This window comes from Lodderomyces elongisporus, chromosome 1, assembly GCF_030384665.1.
Source record: "Lodderomyces elongisporus chromosome 1, complete sequence".
NCBI classification, from domain to species: domain Eukaryota; kingdom Fungi; phylum Ascomycota; class Pichiomycetes; order Serinales; family Debaryomycetaceae; genus Lodderomyces; species Lodderomyces elongisporus.
In genome coordinates, this window is record NC_083673.1 from 357,814 (window position 1) to 374,480 (window position 16,667).

Genomic DNA, 16,667 nt, shown 5'->3' on the forward strand with positions numbered 1-16,667 from the left:
AGATTGTTAAAGACATATACAAATATATATGTATGTAAAAAATAAAAAGTATTCAAGGCCAAAAAAGAAAAGGAGGAATACGAGGGACAGTTCCTTATTGCGGATAAAAAAAAAGAATAATATAGTAAAAAAATAAAAAATGAAGAGTATGTAACTCTTGTATTTTCTGTCTCTCCTTTGTTAAACCTCCCTCCCTTACAAGGATACACCGGATGAGACACCTACTGGAGCAATGGTTGGATTAACCACGTTTGGGTTTAAATCAGCATCGGTCAATGCCAATTGTTCGTCAGTCCACATGTGCTCAATGTTGGAGGCATCCTCTTGACCAACACCACATAATCCGCCTTGTCTGGCCCAATCATTGATTCTTTTCAAATTCAATTCATTGAAAACAGAGTCAACGGCCTCGATTAAATGGTTGGAAATCTCCTTTCCGTGACCTGGAGTTGGAGTGATTCTCAATCTCTCCTCACCAATTGGCACTGTTGGGAAGTTGATTGCTTGCACATAAATGTCGTGTTTCTCCAACAACAAGTCTGAAGCTCTCTTGGCATCTGCAGCATTACCAACCAAGACGGGAACAATGTGCGATGGGTTGGGAATGACTGGCAAACCCAATTGATTCATATTGTTTTTAACATATCTAGTATTCTTTTGTTGCGCAATACGGTCTTGCAAAGTGGCTCTTTGGTAGCGAATCGAGGCTGATGCACCTGCCATGATAGCTGGAGGTAAAGTAGTGGTAAAGATAAAGCCTGGGGCATATGATCTAAACCAGTCAATCATGTTTGCTTTACCGGTAATGTATCCACCAACACAACCATAAGCTTTTCCGAGGGTACCAGTAACCATATCTACTCTACTCATAACTGTTTGCACATCAGGATTTGACAATCCAGCCTGCAAATGGGCTTCAAAGTTCAAGTGTTCTGCAACACCAGCACCGTGAGGACCATACATACCAACGGCATGGACTTCATCCAAAAAGGTAACAGCGCCATACTTGTCTGCCAAATCGCAAATTGCTTCAATTGGTGCAATTGAACCGCACATGGAGTAAACTGATTCAAATGCAATCAATTTAGGAATTGATTTAGGATATTGAGCCAACTTCTCTTCCAAATCTGCCAAATCATTGTGTTTGAAAACGTGTTTCTTGGCGCGTGAGTTTCTAATACCTTGAATCATTGACGCGTGGTTTAAAGCGTCTGAAAAGATAACCAAATCCTTGATTTTTTGACCAAACAAGGATAAAACAGCGTCATTAGCAACAAAGCATGAGCTGAAAACCAATGCCGCTTCGTGCTTGTGCAAAGCTGCTAATTCAGACTCCAATTTTATTGCGTGGGTATTGTGGCCAGCAATATTTCTGGTACCACCAGCACCTGAACCGTACATATCCAAAACTCTCTTCATTTCATTTATGGTGACTTCGTTTTTGCCCATTCCCAAGTAATCGTTTGAGCACCAAACAGTAACCTTATCCTCCTCCTTGGTGCGATGGGCTCTTGGAAACTCGTTTGCCAAGCGGTTGATATTGTTAAAGTAACGATAGGATTTATCAACTCTCTTTTTCGCCAAGTCATCATTCATAAAGCCTTGGAAATCAAATGAGGTCTCGTTGCTGCCAAGATTGACTTGAGCATCAACCAACTTATCCTTACCAAAATGGTATGGAGTAGATGGAGAGGTGGCCATGGAGCCAGTACTTGATTGGCTAATGGTTGCACTTCTTGGCTTTGAGGCTTGTGAGTACTCTCTAGCGGACTCCTTTTGGTGGATTGCCGAGGCCATATAAGGGCATTGACGAGCACGTTGGGCCAAAACGCCTGAGCTTTTGCTCATTTGACGCAAAGTTTGCACTGAAGTCGATTGCACAAATGGACAAACTGACATGGAAACTTTAATGAGGGACTCCATAATTGATGTTGCACAGTTTGATTAAAGAAACCCCAAAAAAAAAGGAAAAAAGGAGAGATAAAATGATGGGAGAGAGACAGAAAAAAAAAAAAGTAAAAGTCTCTGTATTTGGATACTTGACTAGATGTGTTGAGTAACAGTCTAGAAAGTATAGAATGGTTGGTGTGTTTGGAAAGATGAATTAAAAACAAAAAGTTTCCCGTATGAGTTGGAAGCAAAAAAAGAAAAGAAAAAAAGAAAAATTTTTGGTGCCAAAATTTCGATGCGTCAACAGCTTGTGACTATTACTGTGATTTTATTACTGCTGCTCTGTCAATTAATAATACAGTTGTAGTCTCTCTTATTTAGTTATATTTATTTTTTATTTTATTTTATATTTTATTTTTTGTTTTGTTTTGGCTTTCCAATTTCCGTTTGAACGGGGCGAAACACAAGAAATTTTGGAAGGAGAAGGAGAGAGCGTGAGAGAGAGCGTGAGAGAGAAAGCGAACGGAGACAATTGTCGAATGATAATCCGGCCAATTGCAATAACAATCACAAAGTCAGAAATGAGTCCATAAAATACGGAGATGCTCCTTTATATACAATCACATATACACATGCGTATTACATTTATTATTGGATACTTGGATGAACAGGGAAAGAAGTTCCATTTTCTTTCTTTTCTTTTTTCATGACTTACAAAAGACTTTTATTGGTTTAAACAATCTTTAATATTCATAGTAGAGAAGTTGAGAATGAGGAGAATGAGGAAGAATGAGGAGAATGAGGAAGAATGAGGAAGAATGAGGAGAATGAGGAAGAATGAGGAGAAGAGTGAGGGGAAGAATGATTAGGAATGAGGAGAAGAGTGTAAAATGTATCTAAATGTAGTCAAGTTAGTCTTTCCAGTTTCATATAGTGGGGAACTGGTTGTGTTCCCTTGTTCTTGATTGTTATTGGTTTGTTTTTCTTTTTCTTTTTCTTTTTCCTTTTTCAAGTTTTTGTTGTAGTATTGGGGAAAAGTATGCTTTATTTCTCCGTTTTAGGATATAAGAGACAGAGATCTTCATTTGTTCTTTTCTAGTCTTTCCCTTTTGCCTTTTTTTTTCTTCATTTTATTTCTCCTCCATTCTCTCCAATCCTTTTTACAATATATCAGTGGAAAAGTTTACCACGTATGGGACATCAATTCTTTCGCAATGTCTTCTTATTTGTTTTTGCTATTTGCTTTTTTTTTCTGTTCTTTGTCTATTTCTTGTCTTTTCTCTTGAAAATGTTGTTATTATTGGTCTAAATTCCTTATTTTGCTTGCAACTGTAAAAGCTGACTTGTGTCACGTGATAAATATGTCTAGGTTAAACTAAAAAACCACGTGACTGATCATTTTCTATTCTTTTTTCGACTTTGTTCTCCATGGTGCTGCCACTAGCTTTTAAAGGATTGAAAATACTAAAGACCATGATTTACACCATCTTCCTCAAACTCATAGTTAACACAATTGGTCTTTTTTAATTTATTTTGTTTTCTTTGACCATCCTTCAATTGTTGATTTTCAAATGTCTTTAGCATGTAAATTAACCAGGTGATTTTCAATGTCTAAATTTATGAATATCATTGGTCATACATGTGTCAATGTCCATACTAAAAATTGATTAAATTAAAAAGAATTGAAAAAAAGGGAAAAATAACTAAAGTAAGCGATGATTGCATACTTTACCTTTAGTCTTTGGAAATATCAATGTATGATTCAGTCGGGGAGAATAGAAAAGGAGAAGGCTCTAGAACAAACTATGATTGTAGACCACTAAGGACTCCTTTTTTTTTCTTTGTTTTGTTTTGGCATCTTTTCATCTCGACTTCCCTTGTACCCAAATTCAAGAGCACAAAACTTTAGCACTACAAATCCCCACAAATCACACATATCACTTCTGCCACCGCGCATATCACGCCATATACCGCTCAAGCAAGGAAATGAAAAATGCAAAAATGCAAAAAAAAAGAAAAAGAAAAAGAAGAAGAGCATTATTAGTAGACGCTTTTCTTTTCTTTTCTTTCTTTCAATATATTTTCTAAGCTAAACAAGCAATTGTTGAAGAAAATAAAGTCTACATTGGACTGCAATATTATACTTATTTGCCATCTATCCTTATTTACACTTGACTTGTGCTCTTCCTTTAAACCAATTTAGGTACTTTATCTCCTTTTTTAAAGAAAAAAAAATACCAGAAATAAGACCAAAAAAAGACCAAAAGAAAACCAATCATCAAAAAAGAAATGACTGTGGTATATTGAATAAGAGGGAAGGAAAGGGAAAGAGGGGGTATTGCATGATGAAAGTTGTTGAGAATAAAGGAGAAGGAAAAAGAGAGAGAGTAAGAGAGAGATTATATGTACGGGTATTAAGGAAGGGAGGCAGATGTATGCACATGCATGATCTTGCATACTCTCCCAAGATATTTTCAACACGGAATGACACGTTAGGGATAAACTCAAAGTTAGGGAAGAAGAAAAAAACAAAAAGAGAGATAAAAACAGTCCAATCTTTGTACTAAACAATCCGGAAAGAAAGAACCAAAGAATAAAAGAGAAGAAGAGGTCAAGGAGGCTGGTAAAACAGGGAGGAATAGGAGTTGCTCGGAAGAAAAACTCGTCAAAGCAAACATATTAAAAAAGCAAAATTAATCTATATCGGCTTTGTATAAAAGAGTAAGAAAATAGTGTTCCTTCTTGACCCGCCTCTTGATTGTATGTCTCCCTTCCTTTCTCCTCCTTTCTCCTCCTTTTTCTCCCCCTTTTCCTCTTCCTTTTTCCTCCCAGAAGTTTCCTAACCATCGAATGATTTCAATCCTTAAAAGATTCGTTGCAAAACCTATATCAATAGCTTCAATTGCTCAAAAAAAAACATTTACTACTTCATCTATAACGAGAAATACTTGCAAAATGTCAATTCCAACTACCCAATATGGTTTTGTTTACAATAAGTCGTCTGGCTTAACATTGAACAAGAGTATACCTGTTGCGTCGGCAGGTGTGGGTCAATTGCTTATGAAGGTTGACTCTGTTGGATTGTGCCACTCGGACCTCCATGTGATTTACGAAGGTTTGGATTGTGGTGATAACTATGTCATGGGCCATGAGATTGCCGGTACCGTGGTTGATGTTGGTCCAGAGGTTGATAGATGGAATGTTGGTGATAGAGTTGCCGCTGTGGGTCCAAATGGTTGTGGTGGTTGCAGAGCCTGTCGCGACGGAATTGAAAATGTATGTAAACACTCTTTTGGTAATTGGTATGGCTTGGGCTCAGATGGCGGATACCAACAATATTTGCTTGTGCAAAAACCACGCAATTTGGTTAAGATTCCTGACAATGTTCCTTCGGATGTAGCTGCAGCCTCGACTGACGCTGTATTGACACCATACCACGCAATCAAGATGGCTGGTGTGGGGCCAACATCAAAGGTGCTCATTGTTGGCGCGGGTGGCTTGGGCTGCAATGCCGTGCAAGTTGCCAAGGCATTTGGTGCTCATGTCACTATTTTGGACAAGAAGGAACGCGCGCGCGCTGAAGCTGTCAAGTTTGGTGCCGACGTTGCCTATGAGAGTTTACCACTGGGCACCGAGCCAGGCTCATTTGATGCTTGTTTGGATTTTGTTTCTGTGCAAGCAACTTTTGACATTTGCCAAAAGTTTTGTGCACCAAAAGGTTGCATCATCCCCGCGGGGCTCGGTGCACCAAAGTTGACGCTTGATTTGGCAGATTTGGATTTGCGCGAGATTCGTATTTTGGGTACTTTTTGGGGAACCGCGACCGATTTGGAGGAGGTGTTTGACTTGGTTGGAAAGGGACTTGTTAAGCCCATGGTTCGTGCAGCCAAGTTGGAGGAATTGCCAGACTATATTGAAAAGTTGAGAAAGAATGAATATGAAGGTAGAATTGTCTTTAATCCATAAGTAAAAATTGATGGAGAACTGGACAAATATTTCTATATTTAAAAAAACTTTGAAATGAAAATAAAAAAGGAAAAAAGAAAAAAATAGGAAAAAGAAAAAAAGAAAAAAGAAAAGCAAGAATGGTTTATATGTATTTATGCAAATCAGTATATATGACATTACTTTGAAATATAAGAAATGAGTAACTTCTGATAATTATTGACCTTTTGCTTTTCAAAAAAAAAAAGGAACAATAACGATTATATCGGTTTTTGCAACGTTGCAATTTATTATACTAAATAATATATAATATTAACAATCAAAAAATAAAATAAAAACAAAAAATGGAACTCACTTTATATAACGAATTGAACTAGTTAGTGTGGAAAATATTTTCCATATCTATTTGCTTGTTTACCTTCCCACTTGTGCTTTCAACGATGTAATGGCCTCTACTGGGTGGTCGTCATCACCAAAGGAATTGATTGATTTAATCAATGTAAGTGGTTCTTGTTCAGTTTGACCTTCAACTTCGATTTTGTTTTCCTCGGCAAGCTTATCCAATCTCTCTCTTTCAGCTTCCTCGGCCGCCATAACCTTGTGCAAATTGAAAAATTGGAAAAATAATACAATGGCTGCGACAACTGTAGCAATGGCAATGGCCACAAACACCCAAACCAAGTATGGATCTTTCAATGCAGGAGTGATTGCCAATGAAATAGCAGCACTGATTGCAGAACTAAATAACATCAACGCCATAACAGTACCTTTCATTGATGGTGGTGCTCTGGTATAAGCAAGCTCGTAAATCGTTGTCATTGCAAAACATTCACCTGCAGCGGCAAGAATATAAAGAGACAGCGCTTGCCATGCAGAAATGGGGGCAGGCAGATCACAGTTTGTACTGTGGTTTCCACATGGTGATTGTTGATAAACCTTGTGTTGCAATACGGCACCAGCAACTTGTGACATGGCACAAATGATAAACCCAAAAGCAATTTTCCAAATTGGTCTAAATGGAATCTTCAACTTCCTCAATAATGGGTATACAAGACGATCAAGGATTGGGATAAGCACAATAATGGTTAATGGGTTGAAATTGTTGAACAAGTCATTTGGAACTCCATCAAGCTTCATTGCACCAATCAATGAGTTTTCAACTGAGCCCAAACCATTGTCTGCCAAGTTGAAAATAATAAAATAGGCAAAAATCTTACACGAGTCAAGCGTTTGCTTAACATCGATAACCAATTGATCAGTCCAATTGATTGGAGTCTGCTTTTTGCTATTGTAGTATTCTCTGCCTCTTGCTCTCATATTGCTTGGTTTTGCATATTCCCAAAATGTTCCATTAACAATACGTTTGATAAAGTTGCCGCTAAATGAAATCACCAAAATCTTGAGCATTTGGGTCATGTGGGAGCCAGCAGGTGTTTCAAACTTCAACTTGGGTTTAACAACGTAAAACACAATTGGCATAAGTAAATACAACACGAGCGGCACAAAGAATGCTAACCAAAAGCCAACAAGACGCTCACAATACGAAGTGGCAAGCATGAAAAATGCACCAATATTGATACTGAGGTAAAACATAGTGGTAATTCTTTCAAAGGAAGCATCCTTACTAATGATAACATTTTCCCCAGTTTTAAGCACCTTAACTCTGTCTCCCGATTCAGGGTACTGATCAAGCATCAAGGGCAAAAGATTTGCTTTGATGCATCCAGTTCCCAAGGCCAAGAAAATAATTGCAATAACACATACAGCCAAACCAGCTTTTCCATTCTTGATCACTGCTGGGGCCACAGAGACAATAAACAAGACATGGGCAATACCACCAAAAACAACACCCCATTGAATTACTTTCCATCTTCCAAACTTGGTATCAGCAAAATAACCACCAAATAACGGAACAACATACGCCAAGAATGTGATCAAGTTGGACAATGCACTTGCAGCTTGAAGACCTTGGTTGAACGCACCAGGCGACATATCTTCATGGCCGGGAACATTCTGATTAACAGCTCCCCAACCATGTGGACTGTCTACTGGGACTGGTCTTTGTACCATATTCGAAATAAGCACCGTTGATCCATAGTAACTTGCTCTTTCAGCAAACTCAACAAGGAAAATAAGCATGATGGAGTATTGGATATTACCAATAACTTTTCTCAAAGTTTGCAGTTCGGATTTAGTGGGCACTCTCAATCCTCTAGGATTGTACTCATCAACATAGGATGTACTATAGTTTCTCGGATCTTCATAGTCATAGTCCTCGTCCTCCACCAGTGTTTGTGTATTGGTAACGACATTAAGATGTTGTGCCTTTTCGTCAACTTCATCAGTCGATCTACTCCTGCTCGAACTAGTCATCCTTTGCTGAAAAACACAAAAAAAAAAAAAATATAGAATGAAATTTACCTAAAATAAATATAAAATGATGAAGAAACTAAAGTCTAATAAAAACTTTTTTTTCAAAAATATTTTTGTATAAGCTAGTGTATCGCGATGCAAGTTATTTGTGATGAATCAAGGTTGGTGCTTCAAACTAGACTTTAAGTAGGGAAAGCTGTTGAGGAAACAAACGAAAAGAGAAGAGAAGAAAAGAAAAGAAAAGAAATAATGTAATCATCAAAACTGTTGGAAATATCCCAACCATTATATAGTAGGGATAGGTATCTATGTAGCTTTTTTTTTTCCTTGTTTTTTTGTATTGAATTTTCAGTTACATTGTATAACGTCCCTATCAAATTCAATCTTGTATCAGAACAATAATCGGAAAACCAATGGTTAATCAGTGGGCTGATGAGGCGTTTTGAGATTTTGGTTTATCTGTGGCTACATGTTATTGATCAGCGGTCTCAGATGGCTCTGATAGTATCACTCACACATACCCTTACACATATATATTGTCCTTGTTGAACTGAGATCTGGACGCCTATTGTTTATTGTTTTCTATTTCTTTCATCAACATTTTCTAGTAGAAAAAATTGATAAAGTTGTAGTAGCATGTTTGAGAAAGATAGGAACCACAGTAATTTCGCAGCATTACGTAAGCAATGTTTTTCCAGGCCCAGAAAAATGAGGAAAATTAAAAAAAAAAAATTAAAAAAAAAAATTATTTAATTTTTTTTTTTTGACTTGCTTTTTGAAAGCCAAAATTATGTTCTTTTTTTGAATTTGTCTTCTTTTTTGCTTTCCATATCATTTCACCTATTGTGTTTTGAATTTTTTATTTATTTATCTTTAAATTGATGTTGATTGCAACATAGAACCAATTCTTGCGCACGCAAAGACACGGATCTGTCATCTATTAGGTCTTTTAACTTAATATTTGTGCATGTTGAGTTAAAATTGGAGAGGGGGGGGATATTTGACATTTAGTAAAAATGCGAAGAAGGTAGAAGAAGAACAAGAAGAACAAGAAGACGAAAAAAAAATTAAATAGATTTCGTGCCGTACATACAATAGGACAAATGAAAAGCTTCAATAATCGTGAATAAACTGAAACCAACTCTTATCTAGGTTGGTTTCAACTTTTCAGAAATATTAAACAGTTAGTTTTCTTATCAGTTTGTTTCTCTAACTAACTATTGCCAGTTTCTTCACTTTGATCTCTTCAGCAAAGTCTCATGATTTCAGAATTATTTAGTTTTGGAATATTGTTGGAAAAATGAAAAATTAAAAAATAAAAAGAAAGGATAAAGGATAAAGGAAAAATAAGAGAACAAGAAATAGAACTAAGATGTTGATTAATTCACTGGTGATGACATTTGCTTCCCTCAAGAGGTTAAAGACTATGCGCTACACAACTTTGTTATAAAAACTGTGTCAAATACTGTGGTGCTGGTGCTGATAGTGGCATCGGCATCAGCATCAGCAAGTCTCTGTGGCGTAAAACATAAAATTGGGGGGGCGGCTACGGAAAAAAGCAAAATTGAAGCTCAACTTTTTTCTTTTTTCTTTTTTCTTTTTTTTTTTTTTTCTTTTTTGGATTAAAGCACCTCTGACTTTCGGAATATTTCGGTGAAATAAGAATGAATTTCAATTTTTTTGGGTATGGGAGGGGGAGCAGGGTATTACACCAACAACAAAACAACTGGAAATTCACAAGCATTGTATTTAATCAACTGCTTCAATGCTTATCGCTTAATTTTCAAACCAAAGACTTGTGGCAGTTTGTCCGCCTAAATTTATTTAGTTTTAATTGTTATTATAGAAACCTGTTTTCGCCTTATCGCAAATTTCCAACTATTTTGATAATCTAGAGGTGAGGTTAATTGAATTTTTTTTTCGGGCTATGGCAAATAAGGTCGACAATACGCCGTGTGTCAAATGTTTTATCGTATTCCCCTTCCTCCCCCTCATTCTCCTCCTCCCTGTCTGTCTGTCGATCTTGCCTTTCTTTGCTTTTGTATAAGACTGACAACTTGTACTATTATATTGATAACAACCTTTTATCGTTTTATAACTTTTATTTTTTTTTTCCGTTCATCTTCAATTAGATTTTTTGCCTATTCTCTGAGTTGCAAAAGGGATAAAGTTGGAAACAGGATGCAAATGATTGCAATTCTCATGATACTTACTCTCAGTACCATGTTATTACAAATGAACTTTATCAGCAAGAAAAAAAAATCAAAGAGGAAAATATATATATCCACATGTTACATTAATGCTTCTTAATACGCAGGGGTGGGCTGATATAGGTCAATAATTTGCTCACAGGCAACAAGTCACCAAATTTAATCGTATTCCAAACCCGTTAGCACTATCAGCCTCTCCTCTTGTGCCCATTGCCTTTTGCCCTTCGCTACAAACAACAAGATACTATTCTTCTTTTGGTAATATCGTGTGAATCTCATCCTACTGTTCGTGCTTATCATCCTGTTTGGAAGTTAAAATTGACTGGTTAGTTCACCCCCGCACTTGTTGGTGAATTTGTCATTGAACTCATAATTGCCTTGACCTATAATGTGTAGTTTCTTAAAACAAAAGAAAAAAAACAAAAGAAGAGATGAATACAATTACTTGCCTCTGGTTATGTGCCTTTTTCCTTTCAATTTAAATCAACACGGCGAAATAATCAGAATTTGTCATGTCACGTGCAAAAGAGAAAAAAAATTCAAGTAGTCATCAGCAATTGCCTTTTATATGGAAACATGTACTAGTTTGAAAGGCAAAATATAGAATTTTGCAAGGTTTGGAATATGTCTGAGCAGAATTCCCATTAGCTCAAGATACCGGCACTGTTTTCAAAAAAGAGTCTACATTTTTTTTTTCTTCGTCTTTGTTAACATGTGTGTGTAGTATGTAGATGTGGAAGTTCCGACGGAAAGAAAAAGAGGTTGCGAAAAAAAAAAGAAAATGCTCCAATAAATTTTAATAGTCTGTACTAGAAATTAATATTGTAATGAAAAAAAAAAAAAAAGAAAAGACCTATTTTTTTCTTTCTTACTAGTTTTTAGTTTGCGTCAGGCTTTAGTTAAACAAGTATGTTACAAACTATTGGGAAGTAGTTTATGTTTTTTGTCAAAAGATAATGTTATAGCACATCCGTATCTGTCCAAAAAAAGTACACTATGAAGGTGGCTGTTAGTTCTCGCTTGATATTGTTTTGAGTTTGTGTGAGATTGCTGCAAAAAAAGAAAAGAACAACCTCGTTTTTTTGGCACAACATGTAAGAGAAATCAATTTTGTAATTCTTTTGCATCAAAAGAATGATCCACATCAGTAGCAATAGATTAAACTTTATTTGAGAACCATGCACACGAAGAGAATTACATCCCCCGAAGTTAAAGTGTCTTTTCATTTTCAGTATTTTGCAAATATACAACATAGATATCAAATTTATTGCTTTCTTTTTATAAGCATTGTACACTATATTGATTTTGCTTATGAACTACAACATATCACAAATCTTTTTCTGCAACAACGATATATATATATATATATATATATGAATATGAATATAAATCTCAATAGACAAATCACAATTTAGGAAAACTGGTAAACGTATAATTCTATCACTCTAACTTGAACAATTTTTTTTTTCTTATTTTTATAACTTTTTTTTTTTTGCTGCTTCAACTCACTTTGAAATAACCAAATACCCTTCATCAACTCAACTCAACTCAAGAAAAGAAAAAAAAAAGGGAAAAGAATCTTAAATCTTTGACCAACACTCTAGAAATCTCCGATAGGCGCATCGTAGGTTGTATTTTTGTAGTCCCAGTAAAATGTGACTTCTTGTGGAACAGAAGAATTAGTACCACATTGTTCAGTGAAATTGATATCCCCAATTCTTTCATTTATATAGTCTTCAAAATCATCCAACTTACACGAAAAGCCTGGTCCCGAAGCACACTTTTCTATAGGAAGCACAGCGTCGTTGACAATGTATCTAACATAGGAGTCGGCTCCACACTGGTACTTCTCGGTATAGATTCTTGCACCTTGTGGCACAATAGATGAATGTACATATGGGTTTGGGAATGGGATATAGTCAGTAGGCAAGTCATTCTTTGGCTCAACCAAACCCAAGGCACTGTGGAAGATTTCCAAATCAGTGTCATGAGCAAAAGATAACCATATTTGGTTGCTGTTGGATTCATCCTTCAACAAAGTCAATGAAGCATTCAACAATGAAGATCCAACAACCCTGGTGAAATTGTTTCCAGCACCATTTGAATAGTAGTTGCCCAAGTCGTTCGAGTATGAATATTTGATAAACTCCTCATTTGTGAACAAATCACAGAATGGTGAAGATCCATTAACATTGATCTCATAAGCACACCATGAAAACAAGTTATTAACATCTTTACCTGTCAAGTTCAAACCTGGGTTTGGCTTGACTAAACGCTCAGCAATGGTATCCAAGAAACTTGTGTTGAATTTTGCTACAATGTCATCATTCACCGAGTCATCATAGTTTGGACAAGCATATCTTGGGGTCAAGCTATTGACACCACTGGATTCATCTTCATCAATGATATTGAACTTGACAGTCTTGCCTTCGTTAAAACTGTCTCCCAAGAATCCTCTTGCAAAGTATCTCGAAGTAACATAACATCTACCCGAGTTGGAAGAAAAAACAGGTAAAGTTGAATTTTCCTTATATAATGAACCATATTTAGCTCTTGCAATAGTACCCTCTCTCAATGCATTTGAAGTCCCTGCAAATGTACCCTCTGAGTTTTGTGGAGTAGTCTCTTTCTCGTAAAACTGTTTATCATGGACAAAAAAAGTATAGTCATTCAAAAACGCCAAGTCGCCTTTAAATGTTCCATTATAGTTTTGAAATTTCTTGTTAATTGCTTCAAGTTGCAGACCCAGACTCTTTGATGGATATCTTTCACCATGTCTAGAAAACAACTGAACCTGTTGGATTGTACACCCTTCAGGAATAGCAGTGTCAATTCCATAACCTTCATTAGCAATGTAAGGTGCAGCACCTCCCAAGAAGTTCAAGATATTGTACTTTTGGACCGAAGCTTGTTGTGGAGTCGCAACATCAGCATATATGTTTTGAGAAACTAGCAAGAGCCCATTATTGAGCAAATTTGAAATCGAAACCATTGTTTGCTTATGTAGTTACCTAAAAAAAAATAAAATATAGAATATCTTTCTTTTCCTTCATGAACAACAAACGTTATTGTAGTCCTTGTTATAACATAGGGAATACATCACTGTATTTATACACTTTTAAACTCGAGGAAACCATTTGATATTGACGATGGGCAAAAAAAAAAAAATAAGTTACAAATAACAAGGTATGAGTTTACTGATGTCAACGTGGTCAGGTTCGTATTTATTTTTGAGTAAACAGTCTAACCGAATAGGGTATCAATTTGGATACATTTGTAAATATTTCAGGGTAAACCTTTGAATGTACGATGGTTATGTATGTATGGGCCTTTGTTTGTATTTTGTTCATATATATGTGTGAGTGTGTGTGTGTGTCTATTTGCGGAGAAATTAACATTCCCCATTGTTCCACTTAATTGCAACCGATGCGCTTAGCGAGGCCGATAAATAAAACTTTCAACCACGTGTTTCGAAATGTCAATAATTGATGGGTTCTAAGTCCGAGCCTTTTTCAAAGAAGAAATCAATTCCTCATCTGATAGAGCATTGAAGCAGACCAAATATCAGAGTCTAAATTTCAATTTCAAGGATTCCGTTAATAGCCGTGGTTACAATAGCTGTAATGGTAATGAAAAATGGGAGGTTAGTTGTTCCACCCCTATTTTTCATTTCTCTTCAAGATTACTACTTTCTCTCCCACTCCCCCCTCACCCACCACCTTCCCCTTGACACCTCCTTCAATCCTTCCACTCCAACAAAGAAAAAGTGAAATGATACAAAAAAGTAGTATTTTCAGGCTAAAATAGTCTATTTAGATAGCTTCAACTATATACATACACAAGTATATGTAATCTACTTTTTGTTTTGCGGCAAGATCAACCTCATCTTGTTAACAGTAAACACTCCTTGGAGATCGTTGGGTCTCAATTTGTTAATAAGGTCTCTTTCTTCTGGCCAATCCAAATCCGGGTCTCTCCTGTTTGCATCCATTTTACGCGAAGTAAAATAATTAACCGTCTCGTTTATGCATTTTCCCTTCTTTGCCAATCCAGGTTGAATCTTGACCTTATACTTGAACTTTTGAAGTGCGGACCACGGAGCAAACACAGGAACCATGTCGAAAATCGTATCACTACTCAACGGTTTAGGAGTGAGTTGATCCATGGCATTGAAGTAATCTGCTAGATCAATCTTTGGTTGAGGATCGACGAGGTAGGTTTCAACATCCTGTTGATGTAATTTACGCTTCCTCTCCAACTCATCCTGATCAGACAAGCGTGATACAGGTTGAGGCGAGGGCAGAGACAGCGACTTTTCCTTAGAATCTTTTCTTTTCAGGCTCTTATTCAGACCCAATACTTTCATTCTTAATGCCTTTTCCTCTTCATCTTGATCTGCATATTTAGCGGCAGCTTTCTTTAATTTGTTTTGTTTTCCACGCGACACCATTGGTGAGGATTTAGAATCCTTCCCAAAGGATTTGTCATGATTTTTAGCATTTCCGTTACTTTCATTATTTTCAGTATTTTTGTGATTTTCAAGTTTTTCGTTTCGTTCGGTTTCTCCTTGTTCCGAGCCAGAAGCCAAACCTTCTTTAACGTTGGTGACTTTCAACTTTTCCAAAGCTTTTTTCTTATTTGAAAGCGACATGACAAGCCCATGTTCTTGCTCCCTCTCTACCCGAATAGCAGCGTGTTTTTTTGCAGATTCTTCGTCGACATCACAATAAAAACCAAATCCCATAACCAATTGGGCTGGTGGTAATAAATCCTTTTTCGCAAAGTACTCAAACTCACCAGGTGGAAGTAAATTACCAGCTGCAGAATCATATTTTGATACATCACTGGCTTGCATCACCCAAGCAGCAGTATTAACTTTCCCACTCCAGGCATGCGAGGCAGACATTGCAAATATCCCTGCTTGTAGAATAGTTGATGGTGGAATCGCCTCGTCTTTAATCGGATTTTTGATAAATACTTTGAGTGATCCTTCAATTTCTGAGCTGACGAGGTAATCATCATCACCAACGTACTTGAAGTAGATCATATCAACTTGAGTTTTGTCCCTACCAGCTAAACATAGGTAGCCTTCACTTGAAACAAACCAATAGAATTTTTCGAACCATAATTTAGACCTCAGTGCGCTTGAATCGGTAGATCCAAGTTCCTTCTTAACATTCCTTACAAAATCCTGACTGATCTTCTTTTCCGCATTCCTGTATGCAATTTCAGCACCTTTTTCGACTTTCAGTTGGAGTTGTTCAGCAGCCTTTTTGGAATCAAAGTAAATTCTAGCATTTGCAAATGAACTCTGAGTAAGGTCAATCTTTACTGGTACCCCCTTTCGCCCAGACCCCAGTTTTCCCAGGTTGTCCTGTTTATTCAGTCGATGCCTTTTTCCAATCACTTTATTCTTCAGGTCAGAATTAGAATTAGAATCAGAGTCGGAATCGGAGTTAGAATCTGAATCTGAATCTGAATCTGAATCAGAATCTGAATCAGTATCAGAATCAGAATCCGGATCCGAATCAGAGCTTTCATCAGACAGTTGTTCGTCCTTGCCTTTATCTTCTTTTTCATCCTCATCAGGATCTTCCAAAAGAAGCTGAATTTTATTCTCTTTTAGATGTAGAGGCAAGTCAACCACCATTGCAACTCTACTTTTTCTCTTTTTATCCATTCTTATAGCCAATTCGATATTTGTCCAGTCCATCAGTTGATCCAAAAAACCCTGTACGTATTGTCTGCATTCATCAACAAGTAAGGAATGTAGCTGAATCAATTCTCCTTTTCTGGTGTTTAAAGCTTGCTCTTCTTTCAATGCTTTGATCTCTTCATCACGCTTTGTTCTGGCCTTTCTCAATCTTTCCGCCGCTAATTCTTTTTGGTGCAAAATTTTGGGAGCGGTTTCATCAATCTGAAGGTCCGACAACAGCTTTTCAATGATATCTAATGACATTTGTCTTGTGTATACTTGTGTGGATATGCCTATGTGTATCTGGGTGTGTATGTTTATCTTATAATTCTTGTTTGTTAGTTGACGGCAAGTAGAAAATGCGGTACTATATTAAGAGGATCTCAATTTTTCTGTCTTTCTTTCTTTTTTCTTTTTTCTTTTTTTTCTTTATTTTGAAAGTGGTCTTGTGATGCAATCTAAAAGCAAATCAATAAATCCGGAAGCAACTTTGTGGTTCATATGGAATCAATAAAGATAGGGCAAATTATATATATATATATTTACTTATCAAT

General features: G+C 36.5%; 5 protein-coding genes across 5 annotated transcripts; 1 reads left to right on the forward strand and 4 right to left on the reverse strand. All coding sequences in view use genetic code 12, as the record gives it.

Moving 5' to 3' along the window:
- Positions 1–195: 195 nt before the first annotated feature.
- Positions 196–1,923, reverse strand: HEM1 (mitochondrial 5-aminolevulinate synthase; the record flags this gene model as incomplete). The annotated part of the gene is made up of 1 exon (XM_001527551.1): positions 196–1,923. The coding sequence occupies one exon, from the start codon at positions 1,921–1,923 to the stop codon at positions 196–198; it is 1,728 nt and encodes a 575-aa protein (XP_001527601.1).
- Positions 1,924–4,845: 2,922 nt separating this feature from the next.
- On the forward strand, positions 4,846–5,856 carry PVL30_000117 (uncharacterized protein; the record flags this gene model as incomplete). Its single annotated transcript, XM_001527552.2, has 1 exon — positions 4,846–5,856. One exon carries the CDS (start codon positions 4,846–4,848, stop codon positions 5,854–5,856), a length of 1,011 nt encoding a protein of 336 aa, XP_001527602.2.
- Positions 5,857–6,249: 393 nt separating this feature from the next.
- PTR2_1 (peptide transporter ptr2) lies at positions 6,250–8,208 on the reverse strand (the record flags this gene model as incomplete). Its single annotated transcript, XM_001527553.1, has 1 exon — positions 6,250–8,208. The coding sequence occupies one exon, from the start codon at positions 8,206–8,208 to the stop codon at positions 6,250–6,252; it is 1,959 nt and encodes a 652-aa protein (XP_001527603.2).
- A 3,810-nt stretch (positions 8,209–12,018) lies between these two features.
- Positions 12,019–13,410, reverse strand: PHO5_1 (acid phosphatase pho5; the record flags this gene model as incomplete). Its single annotated transcript, XM_001527554.1, has 1 exon — positions 12,019–13,410. One exon carries the CDS (start codon positions 13,408–13,410, stop codon positions 12,019–12,021), a length of 1,392 nt encoding a protein of 463 aa, XP_001527604.2.
- Positions 13,411–14,271: 861 nt separating this feature from the next.
- On the reverse strand, positions 14,272–16,377 carry PVL30_000120 (uncharacterized protein; the record flags this gene model as incomplete). Its single annotated transcript, XM_001527555.2, has 1 exon — positions 14,272–16,377. The coding sequence occupies one exon, from the start codon at positions 16,375–16,377 to the stop codon at positions 14,272–14,274; it is 2,106 nt and encodes a 701-aa protein (XP_001527605.2).
- Between the last annotated feature and the right edge of the window lie 290 nt (positions 16,378–16,667).